This window comes from Cyphomyrmex costatus, unplaced genomic scaffold (genome assembly GCF_001594065.2).
Source record: "Cyphomyrmex costatus isolate MS0001 unplaced genomic scaffold, Ccosl1.0 scaffold374, whole genome shotgun sequence".
Classification (NCBI taxonomy): Eukaryota; Metazoa; Arthropoda; class Insecta; order Hymenoptera; family Formicidae; genus Cyphomyrmex; species Cyphomyrmex costatus.
Genome location: NW_017277928.1, coordinates 520,225 through 544,059, shown reverse-complemented (window position 1 = coordinate 544,059; position 23,835 = coordinate 520,225). Strand labels below are relative to the sequence as shown.

The 23,835-nt window shown below is 35.0% G+C and overlaps 3 protein-coding genes across 3 annotated transcripts in view; all 3 read left to right on the top strand.

The window, feature by feature from the left end:
• Positions 1-571: 571 nt before the first annotated feature.
• Positions 572-7,997, top strand: Ir68a (Ionotropic receptor 68a). The gene is made up of 9 exons (XM_018543364.1): positions 572-582; positions 629-809; positions 1,093-1,241; positions 1,973-2,281; positions 4,380-4,485; positions 4,973-5,259; positions 5,475-5,810; positions 6,490-6,886; positions 7,713-7,997. Exons 1-9 carry the CDS (start codon positions 572-574, stop codon positions 7,995-7,997), a joined length of 2,061 nt encoding a protein of 686 aa, XP_018398866.1.
• A 3,163-nt stretch (positions 7,998-11,160) lies between these two features.
• Dhps (Deoxyhypusine synthase) lies at positions 11,161-13,702 on the top strand. Its single transcript, XM_018543426.1, has 8 exons — positions 11,161-11,210; positions 11,502-11,622; positions 11,694-11,968; positions 12,049-12,267; positions 12,343-12,535; positions 12,826-12,929; positions 13,004-13,129; positions 13,503-13,702. Exons 2-8 carry the CDS (start codon positions 11,517-11,519, stop codon positions 13,587-13,589), a joined length of 1,110 nt encoding a protein of 369 aa, XP_018398928.1. The 5' UTR covers positions 11,161-11,210; positions 11,502-11,516; the 3' UTR covers positions 13,590-13,702.
• A 1,166-nt stretch (positions 13,703-14,868) lies between these two features.
• Eip78C (Ecdysone-induced protein 78C) overlaps positions 14,869-23,835 on the top strand; it is a 74,344-nt gene continuing 65,377 nt past the window's right edge. The window contains exons 1-2 of the mRNA XM_018543425.1: positions 14,869-14,988; positions 18,513-18,592. Coding sequence (XP_018398927.1) covers positions 14,900-14,988; positions 18,513-18,592 — 169 coding nt within the window. The 5' untranslated portion in view covers positions 14,869-14,899. The remainder of the gene's footprint in view (positions 14,989-18,512; positions 18,593-23,835) is intronic.

Sequence of the window (23,835 nt, the reverse complement as noted above, 5' to 3'; positions counted from 1 at the left end):
ATTATATATTTTTCTATTGCATTAATCTTCTTATTCTCTCTCTCCCATATTGTGTTAAATAATCAAGATAAATAACAGTTAGCGCTGCAAGATTGCAATTAAAAGGCGCATACTTTGTACCTCTTTGTTCCAATAAGAAAAAAAATTAATTTATTGTTGAAACAAGAAACAACCTTAGACGAATGCGAAATTATGACGCTGCAAAATTTTTATTTTATTGCATAATAATAAAGTGATTTCCATTCTCAAAAAAGAGACGCAGTCGTAAACCAAACAGTCCCATTACTTTTTTTCAATGGGTTTCGGAAACCTGCTTGCTCAACGAATATATAATATATCAATAAATAAAAATTAATCATTCAGTGAGCACAGACCGCATTTAACAAATTTAAATATTGTTTCTTTTTTTAATACCTCTATGTCCCAGCTAGCAAGGTCACGTGATAATGACGTGAATTTTTGGTACAAATAACGTCAATTATGACATAAAAGTAACGTTATTCTGACGTATATATCACGTGATTATGTCACATCTTATTGACGTTATTTATTACGTCAGGAAGACGTAAATATGACTAAAAAGTACTATTAGTGTCACTACTATAATAAATTAACCATAATATTGCAGGACTTTGGAATTAATGCGTTGGTGCGAACGTAAAACGGAAGATCTGAAATTGGTAGTCGAACGAATCGTAGAAGAAATCGCCACACACAGCAATTGTATAGTTTTCATTACTGATCCTGCTTATCGTGGACTGATTGATGCGCGTGCTATTGAAATATCTTCCTTTTTATCGCGATATGACGTAAGTGTATGTATTACGTTAACGCACGATTAAAATATTACGTGTAAAAGTTTTTTGTCCTCAGACAATTATATAATTTAAATAAAGTTGTAGCTAAATGTGTATTAATTACAATTAAATATTAAAACCTCTATTGTTAGAGGTTTTTGAATTAATTCTGCATAATTACGTCAAATTTAAATTACATATTCTTTTTTGCTTTTACTTTATCTCAAATCAGATTTGAATCAATAAAAAGTATTTTATCAGAAATACTTATTATTGCATCATGTTTATTTTTCAGATCGCTATACGTGATAACGACGATTTTTCACGGCCGAGAAAAAAAATATTAAATACGCTTCAACATGTTAAAGCAACAGGTTGCGATGCGTATATTATACTAATTAACAATGGATTATTAACATCACGATTCCTGCAATATGTCGAAGAGTAAATGATCAAGATTATCAAATATATATATATAATATGTAGATTTGCTACCATATTATAAATCCGATGTATAGAGAAAACGATTTCACTGGATTTAATAACTTTTAAACAAATTTGTTATTTGGAATGGTCCAAACGAACGTTTGGATCAGTAAATACAGTTATTTAAATTTAAAACAATATATATGTTCGTGTTAAATAAATTATTTAAAAGGGAGGATATAATCTGCGTTTAACCTAAACGAGATATTACTGTTTTATTCAAACAACATCGTTGTACAACATATGTTGTTTCAGTAAAACATATTTCAGTCCAATAAGTAGAAATATTAAATCCAAAGAAATCTTTTTCTCTATACAGTTCTCTAAAAAATTATGTTAATTCTACATTTTTATATCGGAAAAAGTTTAATTACAACAAATGATTCAATATATGTCCTTTAAAAAATATATGCAAATTAAAAATTAATAATATTATAAATTGACGATAAAAATTTAACTGATTTTTTCATGTGTTTCATCGAATTATTAATTATAGATAATTGTGTAATTTTTTAAGTTATTAAATTTGCTTCCCCCAAAATTTCGTTCTATAATTGAGATATTTATATATATGCATATTATTGTATTATATAATTTATATTATCATATTATAGTATATAATTCAATTTTTGTTTTTGAATTTCTTCTATACTCTGAATCACTTATTTTAAAATTTACAACTTTTATAGAAGACGTCTGCTCAACACGCGCGGTTACTTCTTACTTTTATATGATAATCGACTATTCAGACCCGAATTGCATTACATTTGGAATCGAATTGTCAACGTGATATTCTTACGGCAATACAATACGTACAAGTATCGTTCAGGTGAACGGATTCCTATGAAACGAATTGATCTCAATACTGTCTATTATCCGTCGCATTCAAGAGATTTCACGGCGGTGAAGTACGTCGATACGTGGCAAGACGGCAAACTACGTTATGGCAACAATCATTATACGCCGAAAACCACTAATCTTTATGGAAACAGTTTGCGGTTAGTACATCACATGTTCATTTTAATAAACCTATAAATAAACCTCACAAATCTCGATTTTTATTAGTAAGATTGTACGAATTACAATTTTCCATTTTGAGAAGAATTGCAAATTAAGAAAACAATATAAATTTATGTCAATTAGAATACCTTTTTTAAATATTGTCATTAAATTAATGATGAGACTCTTATGATATTAAATAAAATTATAAAATTGAAAGGGCAAAATATAAGAGTTAAATTATGACATCAACTATTACAAGAAATATAATTAAAGACTTAAACTAAAAAAGTATTAAGACTTTTAACTTACTTATAACTTTCATAATATATGTACATATATTTTCTTCATTCAAATAACACTCCTGACATTCGTCATCAAGATTCCTTATCCTATTCCAGACATCGTACCTCCAAATTTAAGGCCGCATTCTCTTATACCGCCACAAAATTTTACAATGCGATGCCATCTTTTATCTGATTATCTCCTTCACTTCCTTTTTTCCGTTCACGTGCTACAAATTCATATCGACTTTGTAATATTAATATCACTGTATATAATCCAATAAGTAGTTATAAACGTTCATACACGTTCTCTCTGCCTTTTTGTCGTACAACGTACTATACTCGTAATTGTTATCTTTTTATTTATACTGGGAGGCTTCATAGCAGCAGCTTTGCTGGTGCCTCGCCATTTGTGTATACACAATTTTCTCACCAAATCTCTATAATTTTTTATAAATTTATATGCATAATAAACAAACACATAATAATATATTTACATGTAAATATATGTATATTATGAAAGTTATAAATTTTTACTTATTGTAATAATTGATATTATAATTTGACTTTTAATGCCCTTTCAATTTTCTAATTTTATATTTTCATGAAGAAAAAGTAGAAAGTAAAGACTCCAAAATTAAAATAGAATACAATGAAAGAAAAGTATAAGTCTTTCAATAAAAGCAGACGCGAATGTCGTTAAAAATTGTTTTCATTCGTAAATATATAAATATGTATAAACATATATAAATATTTATAAATATGTATAATTACATATGAAATATATCCATATTCTTTCTTTTCTGCAAAATCTTTTTCAGTGTAATAAAAAAAATAATAATGACTTGAAATGGATAATTAAAACGATAATTTTGCATTATTTGTTTTAGTAAAAATCAAATTTAGAGAGATGTAATAAAATTACTGATATATAATTACATACATGAGAAGCATAAACATTTTAATCACAATTTTGGGTCCTCTTCATTCTTCATACATATTATATATACATACATAGAATTAATATATTTAAATGGCAGAAAACATAGGTTAAAAATAAAATTAAAATTACAATCATATAAAATAAATTAAAGAGTGTGAAACAATAAAGTCACAGAAACACAAACAAGCCGGATTATACATGCTAAATTAAAAATATACGTAAAAAAAATTAATCAACTGTCCCAGTTATAATACAAATAATGAGTCGATCAATCGAATTAATAATGATTTAACATCGGGCGATATCGAATCGGTGATGATTCAACATCGATTAAGTATTCCTGACTGGGATGTATCCAAAGTCCAAAGTAAAAAAAGTTAAATTTCAATGTTCAGAATTTAATATGCATTGAGAGAGAGAAAAAATGTTTAGTGATTATATGACTACACAATTGCATGATAAAATAATTACGGTTAGAGGCTCTATTTTTATTGTTATTACTGCTAAAATAATAGTAATAACGACCATATATGATATTTCTCTTAAATAAATAAGTTATATTGTAGACAGAATTTATATATGGATGTATAGTGAAACCAAATTTGAACAAAAATGAAATCGTAGGTCACGCGTTCCTTGTGTGATGCATATTTTTTTGTTTTCTTTCAACTCGAAACTTGCCTTCTACAATTTTAATTTTATTATTATTTTTATTTCATTGTGACTTATCTTTCCTGCCATCTAAATATATTCCATGTGTAATAATATTTTATATCTTTAAGTTACTAAATTTTATTACAGCTAAAATAAAAAACGTCATTAATATATTTGATTAAGTGTTACAGTGATGTTTTAATAAAAATTGTGTAGAATTGCGGTTTTCGAGCATATACCGGCTGTAACGGAAGCATCGCGAGATTACTATCGGCAAAGTACAAATGCTGCAAGTCCTAAAGCTTTGGGTATTGAATTCGAAGTATGTATTATTAATGTGTGCAGTAAAGGAAAAATAAAATAATACATAAAAATAAAAGCTAAAATTAAAAACAATAATTACAAAAAACCAAATATAACATTTATAAAATAATGTTTATAAAATAAGTGAAAAATTACTTATATTATAATGCAGCCTAAATGAATCAAGTACTTTGTTAAATTTAATTAATTTTTTGTTGACTTTTTCGCAAATTGAGTTTAATTTAACTATAAAGAGTTAAAATTTCTAAAAAGCTTTAAAATAATAATACGTGCTAAAAAAATTTTAGACTTGGTCCAGTCTAAGATTTTTTTAATGCATTTGAAAATAAATATACAAACTGTTCTCCTCTTATATGTTCTACTTCTACATTAATTTAGTAGAAATTTGAGAAATAATAAAAGAATAACAACGGGCTAATGAGAGTCTTTTCACTGTTGATATAAAATTTCATAAATCTTGATTAACGAAGGATTTGTTATTTCAGTTAATCCGAGTTATATCAAAGGCAATGAATTTCAAAGCAGATTATTATATGCCTTCTAATATCGCAAATGAAAGATGGGGTAAAGCGGGAGATAACGATAGCTATACGGGTCTCCTTGGCGAAGCAATTGCCGAAAATGCCGATTTCTTTCTCGGAGATCTGTATTACACGCTGTATTACCTGAATTATTTTGACCTATCGACGCCGTATAACACAGAATGCCTTACATTCTTAACACCAGAAGCATTAACCGATAATTCATGGAAATTACTGATACTCCCTTTCAGGTACGTTATTATTGATATAACGGATACACACACACCCATATACTTATCGTACAAATAATTATTTGTTGAAAATTATTTTAAAAAGATTAACAGAACTTCGAAAACTATAATTATTACAATTAATCAAAATAAATAATTCTATAATAAATTAAATTTAAACGTAAATGTAAATAAATTAAATGTAAATTAAAAGTTACATTTTTCTACATGTTCAGGCTGAATACATGGATAGCAGTCCTTTGCACCCTCTTGACTGGCGGCGGAGCTTTCCACGTGTTTGCGTTGATCTATCAGAAATACATAGGCTCGCGTGTGTCTCTGAAACATGACAAAGCGAATGAGTACGACAGCATGAAGGGTTTGTATCTGTTTACCGAGTTCCAGAACAGTATGTTATACACATACAGCATGTTGCTCCAAGTCTCCTTGCCGCGTTTGCCAAATGCCTGGACTGTGAGAATCTTCATCGGCTGGTGGTGGATCTACAGTATCCTAGCAGCTGTCACTTACCGTGCCAGCATGACAGCGACCTTATCACATCCTGTCGCTAAGTACAATATACAATAATATCAAAGACATATTATACAATAGATATTGCATATCTGTATATATCTAGATAGATATCAATTCATACAGCATAGATCTCTAAGGAACGTTCTAAAGGACTCCTGTCTTAACGCTCTGAGAACGTTCCCAGGAAGATTTCTGGGATAAAATGCGGTGTATGGGAAATGTAGTCAATAAAAATGAGAGAGAAGAAGCGCAAAGATGATCAATCTTCCTCTTTCTCCAAGATTGATTGAATAGAAAGGAATAGAGACTGAATTGAATAGAGTTGTTAATTTTAACATTTCGCATATCTCAGGAAGTCCACTATACGTCTTTAAGTTAAAATTAACATTTTATTTTTTACATTACACAGTTATACATTATGCAAAATTATATAAATCATTAAATATCTATATATACTTTCATAAATTTTCTTCGATCGATTTAAAATATTCTCGAGATCATATTATTTGGATACATTCAAATATTATTATTATGATGCTTGAAAGTACAAAATCACGAACTAAAATATACATATACATAACAAGATCGAGTTTTCAGTTAATTCAATTAATAACGAATATTTAAAGATGTATTTCTAAAACAAATATTTTTAAGAGTAGAAATATATTTTTGTTTTTTATCACAATTAACGACATGTTATTCATTTTTATACCGCAGAGTAACCATCGATACATTAGCACAGCTGACGAAGTCATCGCTAGCAGTAGGAGGATGGAATGAGGAGAGCAAAGAGTTCTTCCTTGCCTCTTCGGATCCACATAGTCAGGAAATCGGCAATAAATTTGAGTTGACGGAAAACGAGGAGGTTGCAATCGATCGGGTGGCCAACGGGACGTTCTGTTACTACGAAAACTCGTATTTATTACAGCACGCTCGTGGAAAACGAATATTTGAGAAGCAAAATGGTCAGCAGAATACAACTGAAAAGAGCACCGAGTCATCAGTCAAATACAATCTACATATTATGGAGGAATGCGTTGTCTATATGCCAATCGCGTTAGGGCTGGAAAAGAATTCTCCGCTTAAACCCCACGTGGATTTATTGGTACTTTGGGTGACAGTTTTTATTTATGACAGATTACCTATGAAGGACCACAAAATAGCATAAGCTGATGCTATTTATTGTCATTTTTAATCAAAATATAATGTTCTCTAATGTAAAAATAACGTTAGCTTGTTATACTACGGATAATATTATATAGCTATAAGATGATTAGTAGCTCTATAATTATTACGTACTGAGAAACGCGAAAAGGAAAAAACATTTTCATAAAAATAATTTTTCAAATTAAACTTAATAAACCTCCCAGGTCAAGAACAAATCGAGCCACACTAGTTGTTAGACATATATATGACACAATATACGGAAAAGTTTCGACTTTACAAAATCCTCAACAGCCGCAACCAAATTGTCACCACTCTAATAAATTAATTTTCGTATATTGCGAATTTGTTCTTGACTTGGGAGGTTTATTAAGTTTAATTTGAAAAATTTATTTTTGAGCGGATATTAATTTAATTTAGTTAAAAATAATTTTGTTTATCAGAACGTGTTATATAAAACTTATATAAACTTATATAACTTTCTGACTTCTAGCATTCAATCTGATAAAATAAAATTAATTTCTTATTACTTGAATTTAAGTTAAATATCAAATAAATTATATTTATGTATATAACGTTCTTTATATTACAGAAAATATTGTGTATAATATATTTGAGCTACAGATTAACTCATAAAAAGTAAAATTAATATATATTAATAATTCATAGTTATAAAACAAATATATTTACTTTTTATTTCTTTATCTTGTTGGTACGGATACAACTTTCTAAGAAATCAGATTTATTTAGCTTCTCTTATATATAAATCGTTTTAGGTGAGACGAATGACGGAAATTGGTTTGGTACACAAGTGGCTAAGCGACGTAATGGAATGGTCGAAGATCAATGAATCACGGCAAAATTCTCAATCCGAAACAGCATTAGTAAATCTACGAAAATTATACGGTGCCCTTACTGCTCTCGGTATTGGTTATCTTCTCAGCTTCATAGCTTTAATTGGAGAAATTCTGCACTGGAGATACATTGTTTTAAGAGATCCGAGATATGACAAGTATCATCTCGATATATTTTATAAAAACATCAATAAATCTAAAGCTTGAAGGAATATTCTTGTTCATTTTACAGTGCAACAAATCAATGAAAATGTTACGTCCGGTGGACTACACGATTCCTTTGTTCGATTAAATAATCAACAACTCTAATAAATTAGATAAATATACGTTTTTAAGAATTTATCATCAAGAATTTTCTTTAGATGCGACAAAAGTTAATAGGAAAAATCGATAACAAACCATAAATAAGACCAAGTTCAAAAATGGAAAAACAAATGACATTTCCCTTTCGAGAATCGTGAGACAAGTAATCAGTAAATATTTATCATCTAGTAGCACCATAAGCAGGCCCGGAGCTATTTAACTTTAGGGGGCCCTTCTTTTCAATCTTTTGAAAAAAGATGATCACGTCTATACGTAAAGCAGTACAATTAGGTTATTTAATCCAAAACAATAAACATTAAAATTGAATCATATAAAGATTAGAGACAATAGTACATTGTGTAACGAGGGGGGGCTAGTATTTACGGCGCGGCGCGAGGAGCGCGAATGCACGAGCGAAGCAAATGCGTATTCTCGCCCGTATCGCGCTATAAACAAATAAACCCCCACTCGTTACACATAAAACTTTTTATCACGCGTACGCGCGCGTGATGTGAAAATAAATAAGTTAATACATTCTTTAGTTAACATTGTTTTTTTCTCAATTTTAATTTTACAAAATCTTGTACTAAATTATTAAAATCAATCGATCGTAATTCAGATTCGATTGCTAAGCGAGTTAAAGATGTTAATCGTTCGTCCAACATCACTGTTCTGTACATACTTTTTATTCTTTTAAGAACAAAGAAAGATCTTTCTGATTCACAATTTGCTATTGGTACCTATAGTTACAAATATTCTAAACGCTATGTAAACGTTGGGAAAAACATCAACCATTTGCATCTCAACTAATTTTAATTTTAATCAAAAAATTAAAATTTTTTCCTTAATGTAACGGGGGCCCCTATTTCCATGGGGCCTGGGGCTGCAGCCCTCCCTAGCCCCCCCCCCCCCCCCCTTAATCCGGGCCTGACCCCTGACCATAAGGCGCTAAGCCGAAAGCCATAAACCTAGCTCCGCGATAACTTCGAAAGGTGATATCTCCCTCCAATAAGGTTTCGACGCATCCCACCAAGATACCACTCCTAAAATAAATTCCTATATAAACCATAACAGAAAAAGAGCACTGGCATTCAATAGTCTGCTTCGGGTAGAAAATTTACAATCGAAGGGTTTAAAATTTACAATCAGTGCGCGGAGTGCTCGAAGGTTCCTGACCATCGTCGGTACCTCCCAACAGGACAACCCCGGAGATTCCGTGAACTGAAGACTTCTCTAAACGATATTAATAGTAAGTCATTTTTATCTTTTCTTATTAAACTTAAAATTTGACCATCTAAGTCTATCAGTTTGTGTCCTCCCCAAGTGGCTCCTCTTTTCTTTCCTATCTCCACTCAAAAGGCGGTAAATCGCCACGAGTAACTTTTATTATTACTACTTAGGGCGGTAAATAGCCACGAGTATCTTTCTCTTCTCTCACTTCTTTATTACTCAAAGCGGTAAATCGCTATGAGAAACTCTTTCTTGCAACTACCTTTCTTCTTCTTTCCGAATACTAATAGCGGTTAAACGCCACCAATAATCAACAATTCCAATCTGTTTAATGTTAGATGGTCTATAACAATAAACATCGGGCGGGACGTCGCAAGCGAAAAAAGATCGAGACCCTGCGCCGGTTGGGAGTCCCCATAATCAAGAAGGTCCAGACAGGGACCTTCTTGAGCGAGTCAGTGTGTCAGGAGTTTTACAGGACTCGTCGTCAAGTAAGAATTGATAACAAACCGACTACCGACTCTATACCGGTCATTGACTCAACAGACCACGAGACCCCTTCTCCTCCTGGCCTAGTACAATCTTCCCTTTCCCCTAAAATCCCCGTATCCTATTCTCCCATCACCACCGAGGAAAATAAGTCGTTCAACGAACGGAAATATTTCAGTCCCTAGAAGACACATTATCACCACCGAAATCACACACACACACACACATATACATCCTGCGAGATATACATAAATACATTAGAGTAAAAAAATGTCAGAATAATTTATAGAAATATTTTAGGATAATTTATAAATATATAAAATAATTATAATAATTATATAATTTATAAAAATGTTAGAGTATTCTTATATATATGTCAGGTATTCCTTAATTTTTTTTCTTCTTATTTCATTTTTGATGTATTAAAAATAAAATCTTTTCTTATTTTATTATATGAATCGCTGTAGTTTATTTGGAACTACTCTCGATTCATATATTCCTCGTTCCACGAAATCGCACGGTCCGATCTCTGGTCAAAAGGATTAAAAGTTCCTTGATCTAAAAAGGGGACCGAGGCACTGTCACAGATCGGGTAATATAGCGTCACACGTCGACGTTGACCCACCCATCAGCCATCTGTGACCTGTGACTTTTGTGGCACGCATTTCGAATCTCGAAGCGATAACGATGCACAAGGAGCGGTGTCAGTTGCGTCCTCCTCCTTAACTCCTAAATTTCTCTATGAAATAAAGAATCCTGGGGCTTGGACGTAACAAAAAAATATGAATTATTATTAATGTACTTACTTGTTTAATTTTTATATCAGGCCAAAAGATATCAAAATGAAATATTAAAAATAAAATTTTAAAACACATTATATATTTTTAATAAGTTACTTATTCAATTACTTATAAATTGTGTCTTTTTGACTATAAGAAATGTTGAATATCAATTAAACACAATTAACTTATTTTAAAAAAACATAATTATAATCATTAAACATTCGAATATTAAACTTAACATAAAATGTTAACAATATACCTAAGGACTTGAATAGTGGACCGTTTTTAATATAAGTTAAAAATGTTTTTACTGCCTATAGCTTTTTTATACAAATATATATAACTATATATAAAAGATTGGATTATTTCGATATTTATAACATGGAAGACGAAAGCTGGAAATTTATAATAAAATTGAGGCATCAGATTAGCTGTTGCAATAAGCTTGCGACTATCCACATTCTCTGCATTTTTGCGTGTTATGTAGATCCGGCTGTAGATATAGCAAAAATAAGAAGTGCGCTATCTATACTCATTACTATGATCAGTAAACATTGAAAAGTAATATGGCTGCTTACAGAATAGACCGTATGGACTTTGCAGGTTACTTTTATAGGTTAGGATTAAATTGTGTATAAATATAAATTAGTATAATTAAATATATACGCGTGTCGTGTGCACATTCAGAATTATTTGTTTCGAAACCTACTGTTATTCGATTAAAAAATATTCTGTATTTTGAACTGATTTTTTATAAAGAATCAGCAATTTACCGGTTATATTGTTATTTGACAGATTGATATATTTGTTGCATATATTTTATATTTTGCCAATAGTTCCTTAGGTATTAACAATTTAACTCACATTAAGTTCCTATGTTATTAATTTATTATTTGTATTTTTTAAGATAACCGGAAATATTATGGGTGACACAGAAAAAAAACAAAGTTTACAAGAGCAGGAATTGGCAAAAAGTGCTGTTTTGGTTTCCAGTAGCTCTTCATCACCGTACACAACTCCAGTAAAAGGTATCTATGTTTTATTTTCTATTAATAATTGTCACTGTTAATATATAAATAATAACTAATTGTATGTTTAGGTTATGATTTTAATAAGGGTATCAATTATCATGAACTGTTTACAACCATGACAAGTTGTGGTTTCCAAGCTACAAATTTTGGGCTAGCGATTGAAGAAGTAAATCGTATGCTGCATCAAAGGAGCGTACTTCTCATGGGAGATCAGTTAGATGAAACAGAAGAAGATGAATTTATACAACGAAAAAATCATTGTACAATATTTTTGGGTTATACGTCAAATATGGTATCCAGTGGCATTAGGGATATTATAAGATTTCTTGTACAACATAAACTGGTAGATCCATACATTCAACAATTTCATTTAGTAGGGGGTAAAATTTCATTGTATTTTGTGATTAAACAATTATTTTGTAGGTAGATTGTCTCGTAACTACAGCTGGTGGAGTAGAAGAGGATTTCATAAAGTGTTTAGCGCCTACATACGTTGGTAGCTTTTATCTGGATGATAGAAAACTTAGAGAAAATGGACTTAACAGAACTGGAAATTTATTAGTACCGAATGATAATTATTGCTTGTTCGAAGATTGGCTAATGCCAAAGTTAGACGCAATGCTGTCTGAACAAAAAACAAAAGTATAAGAGTTATTATATTGCACTGATTAATTTTTAGTGTACGTTTTTTATTTTCACAATTAAATTTCTTTTTAGGGCACTTCATGGACGCCATCTAAAATGATAGCAAGACTCGGCGAAGAAATTAATCATGAAGATTCAATCTATTATTGGGCTGCGAAAAATAAGATACCAGTATTTTGCCCGGCGTTGACTGACGGCAGTCTTGGCGATATGATGTTCTTTCATTCATTCAAAAATCCAGGGCTCATACTCGATATTATCGCAGGTTGGTTTTAAGCCTAATTTACAATATGTTCTGTTTCCTATTTCTTACTTTTTACTTCTTGCATTTTTTCCTTTTTACTACTATTTTATCAGTAATCATGTTTCTTGTCATGTATTTCTTATCTCTTCTAAAGTTGATTAACTTTTATCTTGAGCAAAAAGAAAAACAAAGAAACAGGGTAAAAGGCAGAAAAATGTAAAAAGTAAAAAGCATACTGAAAGCATTATTGCAGATTAGGCAGCGTAATATTTATTTGTCCATATAAACCAATGAATTGTCATCTTCCGCAGACGTCAAGAGATTAAACAGGATAGCTATGAAAGCGGTGAACAGCGGCATGATAATTGTTGGAGGCGGTGTTGTGAAGCATCACATCTGCAATGCTAATCTTATGGTAAGACAACGACTCTATTTGGCATGTTATTTTGGTGTAGTCACAATCTCGATGATAACGGTACTTTATTTCAGAGAAACGGCGCGGATTATGCTGTTTTCATCAATACCTCCTCGGAATTCGACGGCAGCGATAGTGGTGCTCGACCCGAGGAAGCAATTTCTTGGGGAAAAATTCGGAAAGACGCTGATCCTGTCAAGGTAATCCCCGCACGCACATTATCTCCGTTGATAAATTTAAATTAGGACTCTCTATTATACATTTAAACGAAAATACGTTTACACGTATAATTAATATATCCGTTTATTAGAAATGTAATTAACTATTATACGTTTAAATGAAAACACGTTTACGCGTATAATTAGCATATTCGTATGCTAATTAAACGTGTAAACGTTTACCTTCAAGTAAACGTTTTTCTGAAAGCGAATATAAAAGGATAAACGTTTTACGTTTACACGTGTATTCGGAAAAACGGAATAAAATTAGAGCCCTAATTTAAATTACTAAATTTAAATTTAAATGAGTGACAGTCGATCGGATTATCAAGTGACATTGCTGTTTCTGTCTCAGGTATGCGCTGATGCTACTTTGGTATTTCCATTGTTAGTTGGAGAAACTTTTGCTAGATATCATCATTCAGGGAAGATAGGAAAATAAGAAAATGGAGATGAATTTTAATTATAATGTGGATACAACATTGTGAAAACATTAAGAGTAACTAAACACTGTAACTATTGATGTACATGATTATAAATATTAAATTGGTATAGAAAGAAGAAACCGTTATTAATTCTGGGACATTCAAGCGTTCGAATGCAACGCGTGCATCTGTGAAGTTTCATCTCGAATAGTATTATCATATAGAATATGCGTGTAAATGTACGTATAGTATAAAATATCGATACGTGTATATATTTAATATCGTATATATTGAGAAAAAATTTTTAGTATTTGTGACAATAAAATTACATATTACCATAATTATAGTTATTACTGCTATATATAAAAAAAATGTTAATAATAATAACTACATATGATTCAATCAACAAATACATAAGAAAAAATTACAATTATTTTTATAGTAAAAATAATTATAATTTATATTATAAACTATATAAATTCGAATCTAATTGAATATATTTTCTTGAGTTAAATCGTTCAACTTTATTGTTTTAACGACATACTGAATTGGAGCAGTGGCGACCTGTAGATACGATTAAAAGTAACTCAATTGTATACTTTGACATTATGAATTTAAAAGTGAAATAGGATCTATTTTCGCGTATCTCTTGTAAAATATATTCCTTTAAAAACGTCGATGTGTTTTTTTTTCGACACTAAATGTCAAAAGCCGAGCTCCGATTTAAATGGTAAAAGCTCATCGGAACAAATTAGGGTAGTTCCGCTTTCCGAAGGTTTCGTTCGGGAGATTCGCGTTCCTCGGCTAGATCTCGGGCGTCGCGACGCCTGCGCGACCGCGGCAGGTTGCTCGGCGGCGTCGCAGGTTCGCCAGGCATCGCGGTGCCCCGCGGTGGTGTCGCGAGGGGGCGGTAGGGGTGGCGGCGCCGTTCGCCAGTTGTTACCCGTAAGCCCGCGCTTGCGGACGACGGGCGTGAAACCAGCCCCGATCATCCCCCGTCGCACGGCTTGAGCTCCCTCGATTCTGTGCTTTCTGCCCCCCCCTCCCATCCATCCCCCATCCCTTTTTTCCCGCGCGGGGACTGATTGCTCGAGGTAACTCTCTGCTCGGCGCCCCGTCGCATCGTCGTCGGCCGACCTCCTCGCGGCTCGTCGCCACCGTCGTGATCGTCGCGGTCGCGCTGCTGCACTCGTCGCTCGTTATCAACCCTTTCTCCCACCCCCTCGCCTCCCCACCACCCCCTCCTCCCCCCCGCGGTATATCGCACATCGCATAGCGGTGGTGGTGCTGGTGTTGGTGGTGGGTATAGCCGTCATCGGTATGAACGATGATGGACGTGGAGGAGACCAACACGGCGTCCACCGCGAGCTCCTCGCCGAGACCCTCCAGCCCTGCCGTGGACTCCACTTTTATCAGGTGAGAAAATCTCATGGTACATACACGTATAATATATGTGCATATATGCATATCGAAACGGAGAGAAAGATTGTGAGAAAAAGAAAGAGAGAGAGAGAGAGAGAGAGAGGGAGGGAGGGATGATCTCCGTGTGTAATTTTGACGAGTTCGAATTCCGGCGATCGCCACGCGAAAACGAACACTTCATTACGTCCCCTCGCGGCGTAAGATTCAGTTTCCGCGTACAGTGCTGAAAATTGAACTCGTACCGAATTTATACGGTGCGCACATGCGCACACGCCGCCTCCAATCCGCGTCCGTTTCACGACGAATTTGACCATGTTACACTCGCCTTCCCGTTTATAACATCTAGACGATCGCTAAACAACCGTCGCAAAACGTTACGTCGAATTATTACGGTAACATATACGTAGCTCCGATCGCAAAGGAATATGCATTCGAATGTATATACGTTGTTAATTGCGGACCTGACGACGCGTATATAATATCCCGCTGAGTATAAAAGTTTGAAGCGAAATATCTTTTCGCTGCAAGCCGCTCTTAGCTGTGCGCTCCGATTTGCACATCTCGCGATCTTTTTAAATATCCACCATCGCGCGGACGTTCGGTCTTATTTGTACTTGTTTTTAAGACGCCTCCAGTTATCGAATGTATTATAAATCAATGCTTAGCGAGGGTCTGCAGCGAGTTTGGCCTTTAGATACGTATAATGTCTCAACTTAATTCGTCCGATGAATATTTCGCCGGGAAACACGTTAGAGTGAGGAGGTTTATAATTTCTAGCGTCGGCCCGAAATCCTGTTGAGCCTTGGATTATTTCGTTCTCTCGCGTCGACGATGTGGCGCGTATACACGGCCTTCAGCGGCCGCTCCGTGTGTGTGACGCGCGCGATATCACGGTTGGACGGCGGAAATACACGATATTTGCGGGATCGCGCGGGGTATATACGCGCGAGCGCCGATTAATAATGCACGCATTAAGTGCACCGCCTCCCCCCCTCCCGCCCCCTACGGACGTTCCCAGTCCGCGCGCGCTCCTTCTCCATTCTGTTGATTTAAAAATGCAGGTGGCCGGAGCACACAACGTAGCTATCGAGGCACGCCGCCGTGAATATCTCATCTCTCTCTCTCTCTCTCTCTCTCTCTCTCTCTCTCTCTCTCTCTCTCTCTCTCTCTCTCGAGGTATCTCCCGTCTCCGTATCTTACGACTAGACGATCGGACGTCGGGTCCGATCCCCGGAGCACGACAGCCGAGGAAAACGAATTTCAAGTCCGAGAAAATTCAATTCGAGATTCGAATTAGATCACTAAGTCTCACTTGGTGGATTCCATAATTGAGGCTGATGTGCGGACCTTCGTCGAGTTCCGAACTTGGCGATCGCGTGAAAATTATTCTCGCGTTTTCGGTTCACGATAATTAATAAATCGAGAAGAAATCGCGAATCGTCTCGATAAAAAATCAAATCGATAAGGTGCGAAAGATTTTTCAATCGTTGCCCGTATATAGATAAAAATATTTTTAAATATTTAAATCTCTCTCTTAAATATTCGAAAGGTCTTTTTATACTCGAATTAATCATTACGTTAATAAATAGATGTAGCTGCCGAGTAACTGATCCTAACAATTTCTTTCATCTCGTACCTATACTTGATTAATAAATAAATATTAATAAATAAATCTATCAACTGTATCTATATATTATGCGTACGAGCTCAGTCATACAGAGTAATCAATACTAATTAATTCAACGCGCATGTAACGCGGAATTGGGCGGATTCTGTAATCACTGTATAAGTATCACATATACACCTTCTGTAAGCTTGGAAATCGGAAGAACTTTTATTCCATTTATTGTCTATTTTTAACACGATGTATCTTCGTGGCTATAAATTAAAATTCTATCGAAGTCCGCTTTAAATTAACCGAGACATAGTTCCGTATATTTATTATCAATTTAGTTTAAAATATAATAATTTAAATATGATGATAATAATTTCATAATGTCATTACTGAATTTTTCAAGCACAATTCACACAAAAATTACTTAAAAATTATTGATACGCCGAAAGAAAGTGAAACGCTTCGTATAATTTATATGTTAGGAAAAAAACAATACTCGTTTTTATAATATATTTGGTAAAATTTCCTTGCGTATCAAAATGTGAATCCATCTCTGTGATTAATTTCAAAGTAAACAACGTCCATATTAATGTATACTATTAGTAAATAATAAAGCAATTTTGAATTAATATAGTTTTTTGAATTAAATTGTTCAACTCACTTGTTTAATTCCATTGTTTTAGTTAAATTAACGGCAGTAGCGACTTATAGAAATGATAAAAATCGCATATAATTTGACATTACGATTTTAACAGTTTAATATCTACAAGTTTCAAGCAGTAATAACGTCAGAATGCTTTCCTTTGATAGATCGCATGTAACTTGCGATTGATTCTTCTTTGCAATTATATTAATGTTATATACTGGATGTACTATATGTTCCCTACAAATTTTATATCTCGATGCTTCCTCGTGTGTCGCGGCTATAAAACACACGCTCGGTCGGTCGAGGACGCGAAATTACACTGCCAGGACGAATAAAATCCGGCGCGTGTGATCGAACACCTTTAGATGCGGATATTTTCGGATGACCCACTTCGTTCTATCCATCCATAAAGACGATAATTATCGACGATACTAGGAATAGCGGCGACGAGAGAATGGCGTGACAGGCACGGGATCCGTTATTTTTTCGTGTATAAGATCACTTATGGTGTCTATCTAATAATCTATATAGGATACAGGAAGGATATCGCAATGCTACCGAGAGACAACAAAGTGCTGTCTTTGGAACCTAAAGCGATTAAATTGAATAAGCGATTAATTTATATGAAATTTTTCGTTTTTCCTTTTCAACAAGTGTTTTTGATAAATTCATTATTAATTTAATTTTCTGATAAAATAGTTAATGAGTTCTTTTTTTCATGATCTAATTGGATATGCATCATGAGATAGATATCTCTCCATCGTTATTTAATAGAGAGATGATTAAATTGAGTACTGATTTATATTTTATATATCTTGAATATTTTTAAGATCTATGAGGGGTTTTAATTTTGATTTTCTCTATTACTTTATGATGTCGAATATCTCAATATAGATAATCATTTTAATAAATCTAAACGCGGATAAGAATAATTTTACATTAATATCTATCGTAATCCATTGAATTGTTAATATACGCATAAAATAGACCTATATTCAACGTTATCAGTTTTTCCAATCCTCCACTGCACATTTTTGCCTTGATTAATTTTTCCTAAAGCCGGATTCGCAGTGAGAATCGAAGTCAAAACTAGGTCAATCTTTTATTGCATCCCAGGGCCGTACTGGCAAACGGAACGGCGAATAATGCCGATTCTTTCTTGAGCCAAGGATTTCGCGCTCAAAATTGAAACACCTTCACACTAATACCGTTCTATACTTTTCGTCTAAATACATACGGAATACTTTTTCATTTCAGCGTGAAGAAAGAACCCAAGGACGAGCCCAGCAGCCCTTTGGAGGCCACCAGTCCCGGTTCCATCCTACGCAACAACAACGGTGAGTTCCTAAGGATAATCATGAATGATCTATGTGAAGCATTCGATGCCACAGTGATCTAATTTGTAGAAACATGTTATCTTTTCAATAAATGGCAAATTTTAATAAACCATCCAATACGATTTCGAATCTAGTCTATTCAAGATTTTTAAAATTACAAGAACGATCATAGCTGTTTGCATAATTTAAAAATAAAGTATTATACAAAAGAGTTTTAATATTTATTATTATAGAAACTGAAAAATTATTGAACTTAATTTAAGACTTTAATATTTTAAAAAACAAGCTTGTTTATAAAATTGGCCCATTATTGTGTCGAACGTTTCATATACGATCTAATTTGGTAGTGTGATAATTTCTTTAAAATTGCGAGAGGGAATATTAAAGAGCGCCGTTAACTTTTTCTCGTGTCCGCTATTATTATATACTATGTGATAAATAATTCACAAAACGTTGAATAAGAAGAAAGCGAGATTATCGGAGATAAGAGAGAAATAAAAGTGATATAGTTATCAACCCCGTGTTAGCCATAATGCTAATATATCTTAAAACATTTGTGTGAAGTATGTGCAGTACTTTTATAGGTTTATTACGCAAATCGGATTTAATTTCCTACCTTTTTATTTTTCAAATCTCTTGTTCCGTTTTTCTTTTTAAGTCTCGTCTATTTTTTAGCCGGTGCTAAAAAAAAATGTAGACACGTTATTTGTTACTTGAATGGGCTTTCGGTGGTACACGTTTCTACGACGCGTCATTTATTTCGCAATAAACTTTTTCAATAGTGCTGCTTATCAGAGAAACCGCTGCAGATTACTGAAAGATGCAAAAAGTTTCTTTTGACCGTACATCCACGTCAAACCGGTTTTCTTCATGTGCAACCGTGGATTAAGAGACGCATGGTCAATTCATATTGTTAGTCAAATTCCACACGTTGCATGTACATAGAGGTGTATAGAATTTATTCTAGAGATCCTACGAAACCTGATTTAAAGCAATCTCTATCATTTTTATGGACCAGACCTACCCTATTCATTTCGGTTGCACTTATACCGGTCATCGTCTGCAGAAATATCATGAATGCACGAGAAACGTAAAAGAAACGTTATTGATTGTCGAGACGTGAAACCGTAAAGAAACTCTAATTTTTATAAAGATATTTCATAGGGCGATATTTTATGTCAAAGCGTATAAGTAAAAGAAACGAAATAAAAACAACATTCTGTTTTTCGCGTAATTACCAGTCTAACTCCGGGGAATCTCATTCGAAGTTTGCCTACCGAGCAGAACGTAATGTTAAAATTGCGACGAGCGACGAGCTTATACGACGACATCTCCATCGGCGAAAAAGTTTATCGCGCCGAGTTGTCTCGAGAATCCTTCATTGGGAGGTTCTCGCATGATCCTGGAACATTTCGTACACGACGTACGAGTCCTCGCGTGACGATAACAGGGCGGCGGGAGGGAAAGGGGGAGAGAGAGAGAGAGAGAGAGAGGAATGAGCACCGCTGCCTCTTTACAGTGGGATGAGGTTCCAGCTGTAGCTGGCGTTGGATCGATTCAAAAGCGGCAGCAAAGCGCCCCACCCTATTATGTGTTTTCTTCAGTCCCCTACCCCTCGTTCCAGCCCCCCTGCCTTCTCGTCGCGCGATCCAGCCCGCCACCCCCTGCGCCTGCTACAGCCCCCTTACCTCACCCTGCGCACCCCCTGCCGCCCCCTGCCACGGCTCTATCGCGCCGGAACGGTTTACTGATGTGAGCCGGAAGATCTCGACGACCGGAAGTTCCCTTCGCGCGCTCCGCTTTAATTGAAGATGGCTTTTTTCTCGCACCTGTCTTCCCTTATCGCTTTTTACCCTGCACCCTCTCGTTTCCTACGAGCGTTGAGAATCCGAAACGCGGGATCGAGATTGGCCTTCTGGTCACCAGTGGACGACACCTTAATGGGCAATTGGTTGCCACAGAATTTCTAGAGTCCCCGTGAAATTCTCCGGCTGATAGCCAATTAACTACCGGGCCTCGTTCGTCGCCTGGCCATCATTCATGGAAAGGTCAATGTGTCTTTCGGCATTTACGGATAAATCAGAAATGGCTGGTAATCTTTCGTAATTTACTTGTTTTTATCTATGCTTGCTGATGTAAAGAGTGTCTTAATAAGACAACGAATTTAAGATGACAATTCGTTAAATCGCGTATTGTAAATAACAAAAGTAGAGCTCGAAACAGCAATGCGGTCGATCAATCTTAGCGGAACTCTGGAAAAATGGGAAAAGGTGTAATTCCGCTTTCCGGATTTAGATTAGCCTATGTGGCTTTCATTACCGTTATAAGTGCAGTTGGCTACATTTCGTCGCGTTTCTCAGTAATGAAAGGGTTAAGGACGCATTTACGTTATAAGAATATCTCTTTATATAGGTCGCAGAGAGATAGCACTATATTATTATCACATTGCATAAGACTCGACGCTCTATAATTATGAGTATAAACTTATAACAGTGTATTCGCTGAATGAAGAGGCGTTAAGCCGTCACCGAACCGTGATCGAACTCTATTCTACTATTATATTCCTTGTTTCTTCAAAGAGATCGATAGATTCGAAACCGCTCGATCGCAGTCTATTAATTCGCGGTATTTGATTTTAAATAATGCAACATTTTCCTAGAGAGAATTCTCTCATAGTCACGCAATTAAATATAAATTTGTCTCGAATACTATTAATGAGTTTTCGCGTCTCAATTACATTAAAATTCAATGCAGATTATGTCACCACAACTTTCACCTTCAATCATACCCGTAGAAATGTAAAAATGCCTGTGAAAGAGCGAGAAAGAAATTATGTATGAACCCAAAATTAATTATTAATATTATACTTGATTAATTAAATTAATATATATTTTATGAAATAGAAATTTAATATTAATATATTGTTTAATTAACGGAAAATTTTATCGAATCACACGTTCGGAGATTAAGGAATATAGATATAATTAAAATTAGATACACGTATATTAAAAAAATGTTTCTATCCGAACATCACGGAGATAATAAGCGTATCAATTATCTCTCTTCAGCTGGTTCTGTTGATTTTTAATACACTTCTCTGAAATCGTTAGTAAATTAAAATACAATCATTTCACTCGATACACACTTTCCTTAGTATTAAACAATTGATCAATTTTATGGGTGCTTTAATAAAATCGGAATCTGCCAATAAGTTCTTTACAGGTATTTATAGTTTTCCAATCGGACGGAATTTACATTCGAAAGAGAGAGAGAAAGAAAAAGGAAGCGAAGAGAGAGAGAGAGAGAGGGAGAGATAAAGGGAGCGCGCAAGAGTTTATATTTGCGAATAAACCGCAGCCGCGCGGGCAGAACGCGAAAGCTCGATGAGGGGAAATGCAGCGTGCGGCTCGCATAATGTAACACACAAGTACAGAGAGAGAGAGAGAGAGCGAATCGATCTGTACGTACGCTCGCGCGCTCGCGCGAATGCAACCGGTTTCCCAGGTTCATTATACCGCGGAGCCGCGCATCTCCTTTCCCGACAAGTGTGCGCCGTGTTGCGCGACCACACCGACGACGACGGTAGTCCCGCGCCGCGGAGTTACTTACGCCCGGACTTCATCCCTTTCTCGTAAACGCTCGCCGCGTCTCCCGCCCCGCCGCTCCGCCGCGCCACGTCGCGCCGTGGTCCACCTCGATCAGGAAACGCGCAGTCGTTGCGCCGATCGTGGAAATAAGTCATCGAACCGCCACGGTTCACGATCGGCTGCGCCGATACCAGCGCGCTGCTTACCATCCTGGGAACGCGGGATAACATGTGGTCTAAGATGGCAATAGTTGCTGTCTTTTTCCATTTCTTTTCTTTTCTACGTCGCAGTCGTTTCGTCGAAAAATAGAGTCGAAAGTGCATATCGAAGCTCGCCCTGTTAAATTTATTATACAACTTATATCTAATTTCAGTTATTCATTTTTAGTTATTTTTAGTTAGGTATTTCTATCCACGGAAAGAACGATTCTGCTCAAGTATCTAATTTAGCTGCGGATACAGAACTGAAAATAATTTTGCTGAATTGTCAAAATAATTGTATAGAGGATAGTTGAAAAGTTTTTACAGCACGTTTGAGTTTCCTATGTAAGTATTTTGATGATTCGACAAAATAATTATTAAATCTGTATCTACCTAAATTTTTAAACACTTTAGCAAAATTTCGTATATATTATATAAATAAGACGCTACCGCGTGTCTCCTTGATATGTCGTTAACTTAACTACACGCAAAGAACGATTTTGCTGAAAATTAAGTTAGCTATCTGAAACTAATTTTGTCGAATCGTTAAAATAATTATGTAAAATGTTTAAACTAATTTAACTAATTGCTAGAATGTCAAAACTTACTATACAATATTACTCATTATGCTTGAAAGTCTTACGTAATTACTTTTTTTTTAATCCGACAGAATTACTTTCAGATCTGTATCTGGCTAATTATTTTTATTATATACTTCAGTATTAGATCGTTCTATTAAATAATTAAATATAAGAATTTGAAGACAGAATAAAAATTGGAACATCTCAGCACAGCCATTTTTTACGCAGCTATCCTTAAAGAATGTCGAGCAGAACGTTTGGTTTTGGTAAACAAAATTAACGAGATTGGTTCATCGCTGCTGTCGCGAAACCGCGCAGAGTGTGTTTGGGATGGTCTTATCAAAATCTCACTTTCTCAGAGACGATCTTCCTCGCAAATATCTTTTCCAAACTGAAGTTACTTAAGCGATCGTGCGTTCGCCAGCACGGGCAATTTTCGATGTTCTCGCCGTCTCTAATGGCTCGCAAACTTTCCTCGTGGATCACTATAACGATGCGTCTTTTGTCGTCGCTGACACCCTCGACGGCGGCGCTTCCCTTGAGACGTGTGCCCGTCTAAGAGAACCGGCGGACGAAGTGCCGGTGCGAATTCTGTTTTAGTAGCGGGCCTAAGAAAAGAAAGAGAGAGCCTTGTTGGTTCGCGTTCGGCTCTCTCGGCACTTTTCGGTCAATGAACCGCGTGTTGCTGGCGAACCCAGTTGGTCCACTCGCGCGGCGCGCGATCCCCACTGCCAACTTGCCGCGTCCCGCGATTTAACCCCCCACTGCAGTCGCGGCGGTGATCACGTCAGATCGGTCGGTCCACGTTTTATCCCTACCGGACAGACGCGATTCTCCAAGACACGGCTCACCTCCGACTTCCCCCTCCCCCCCCC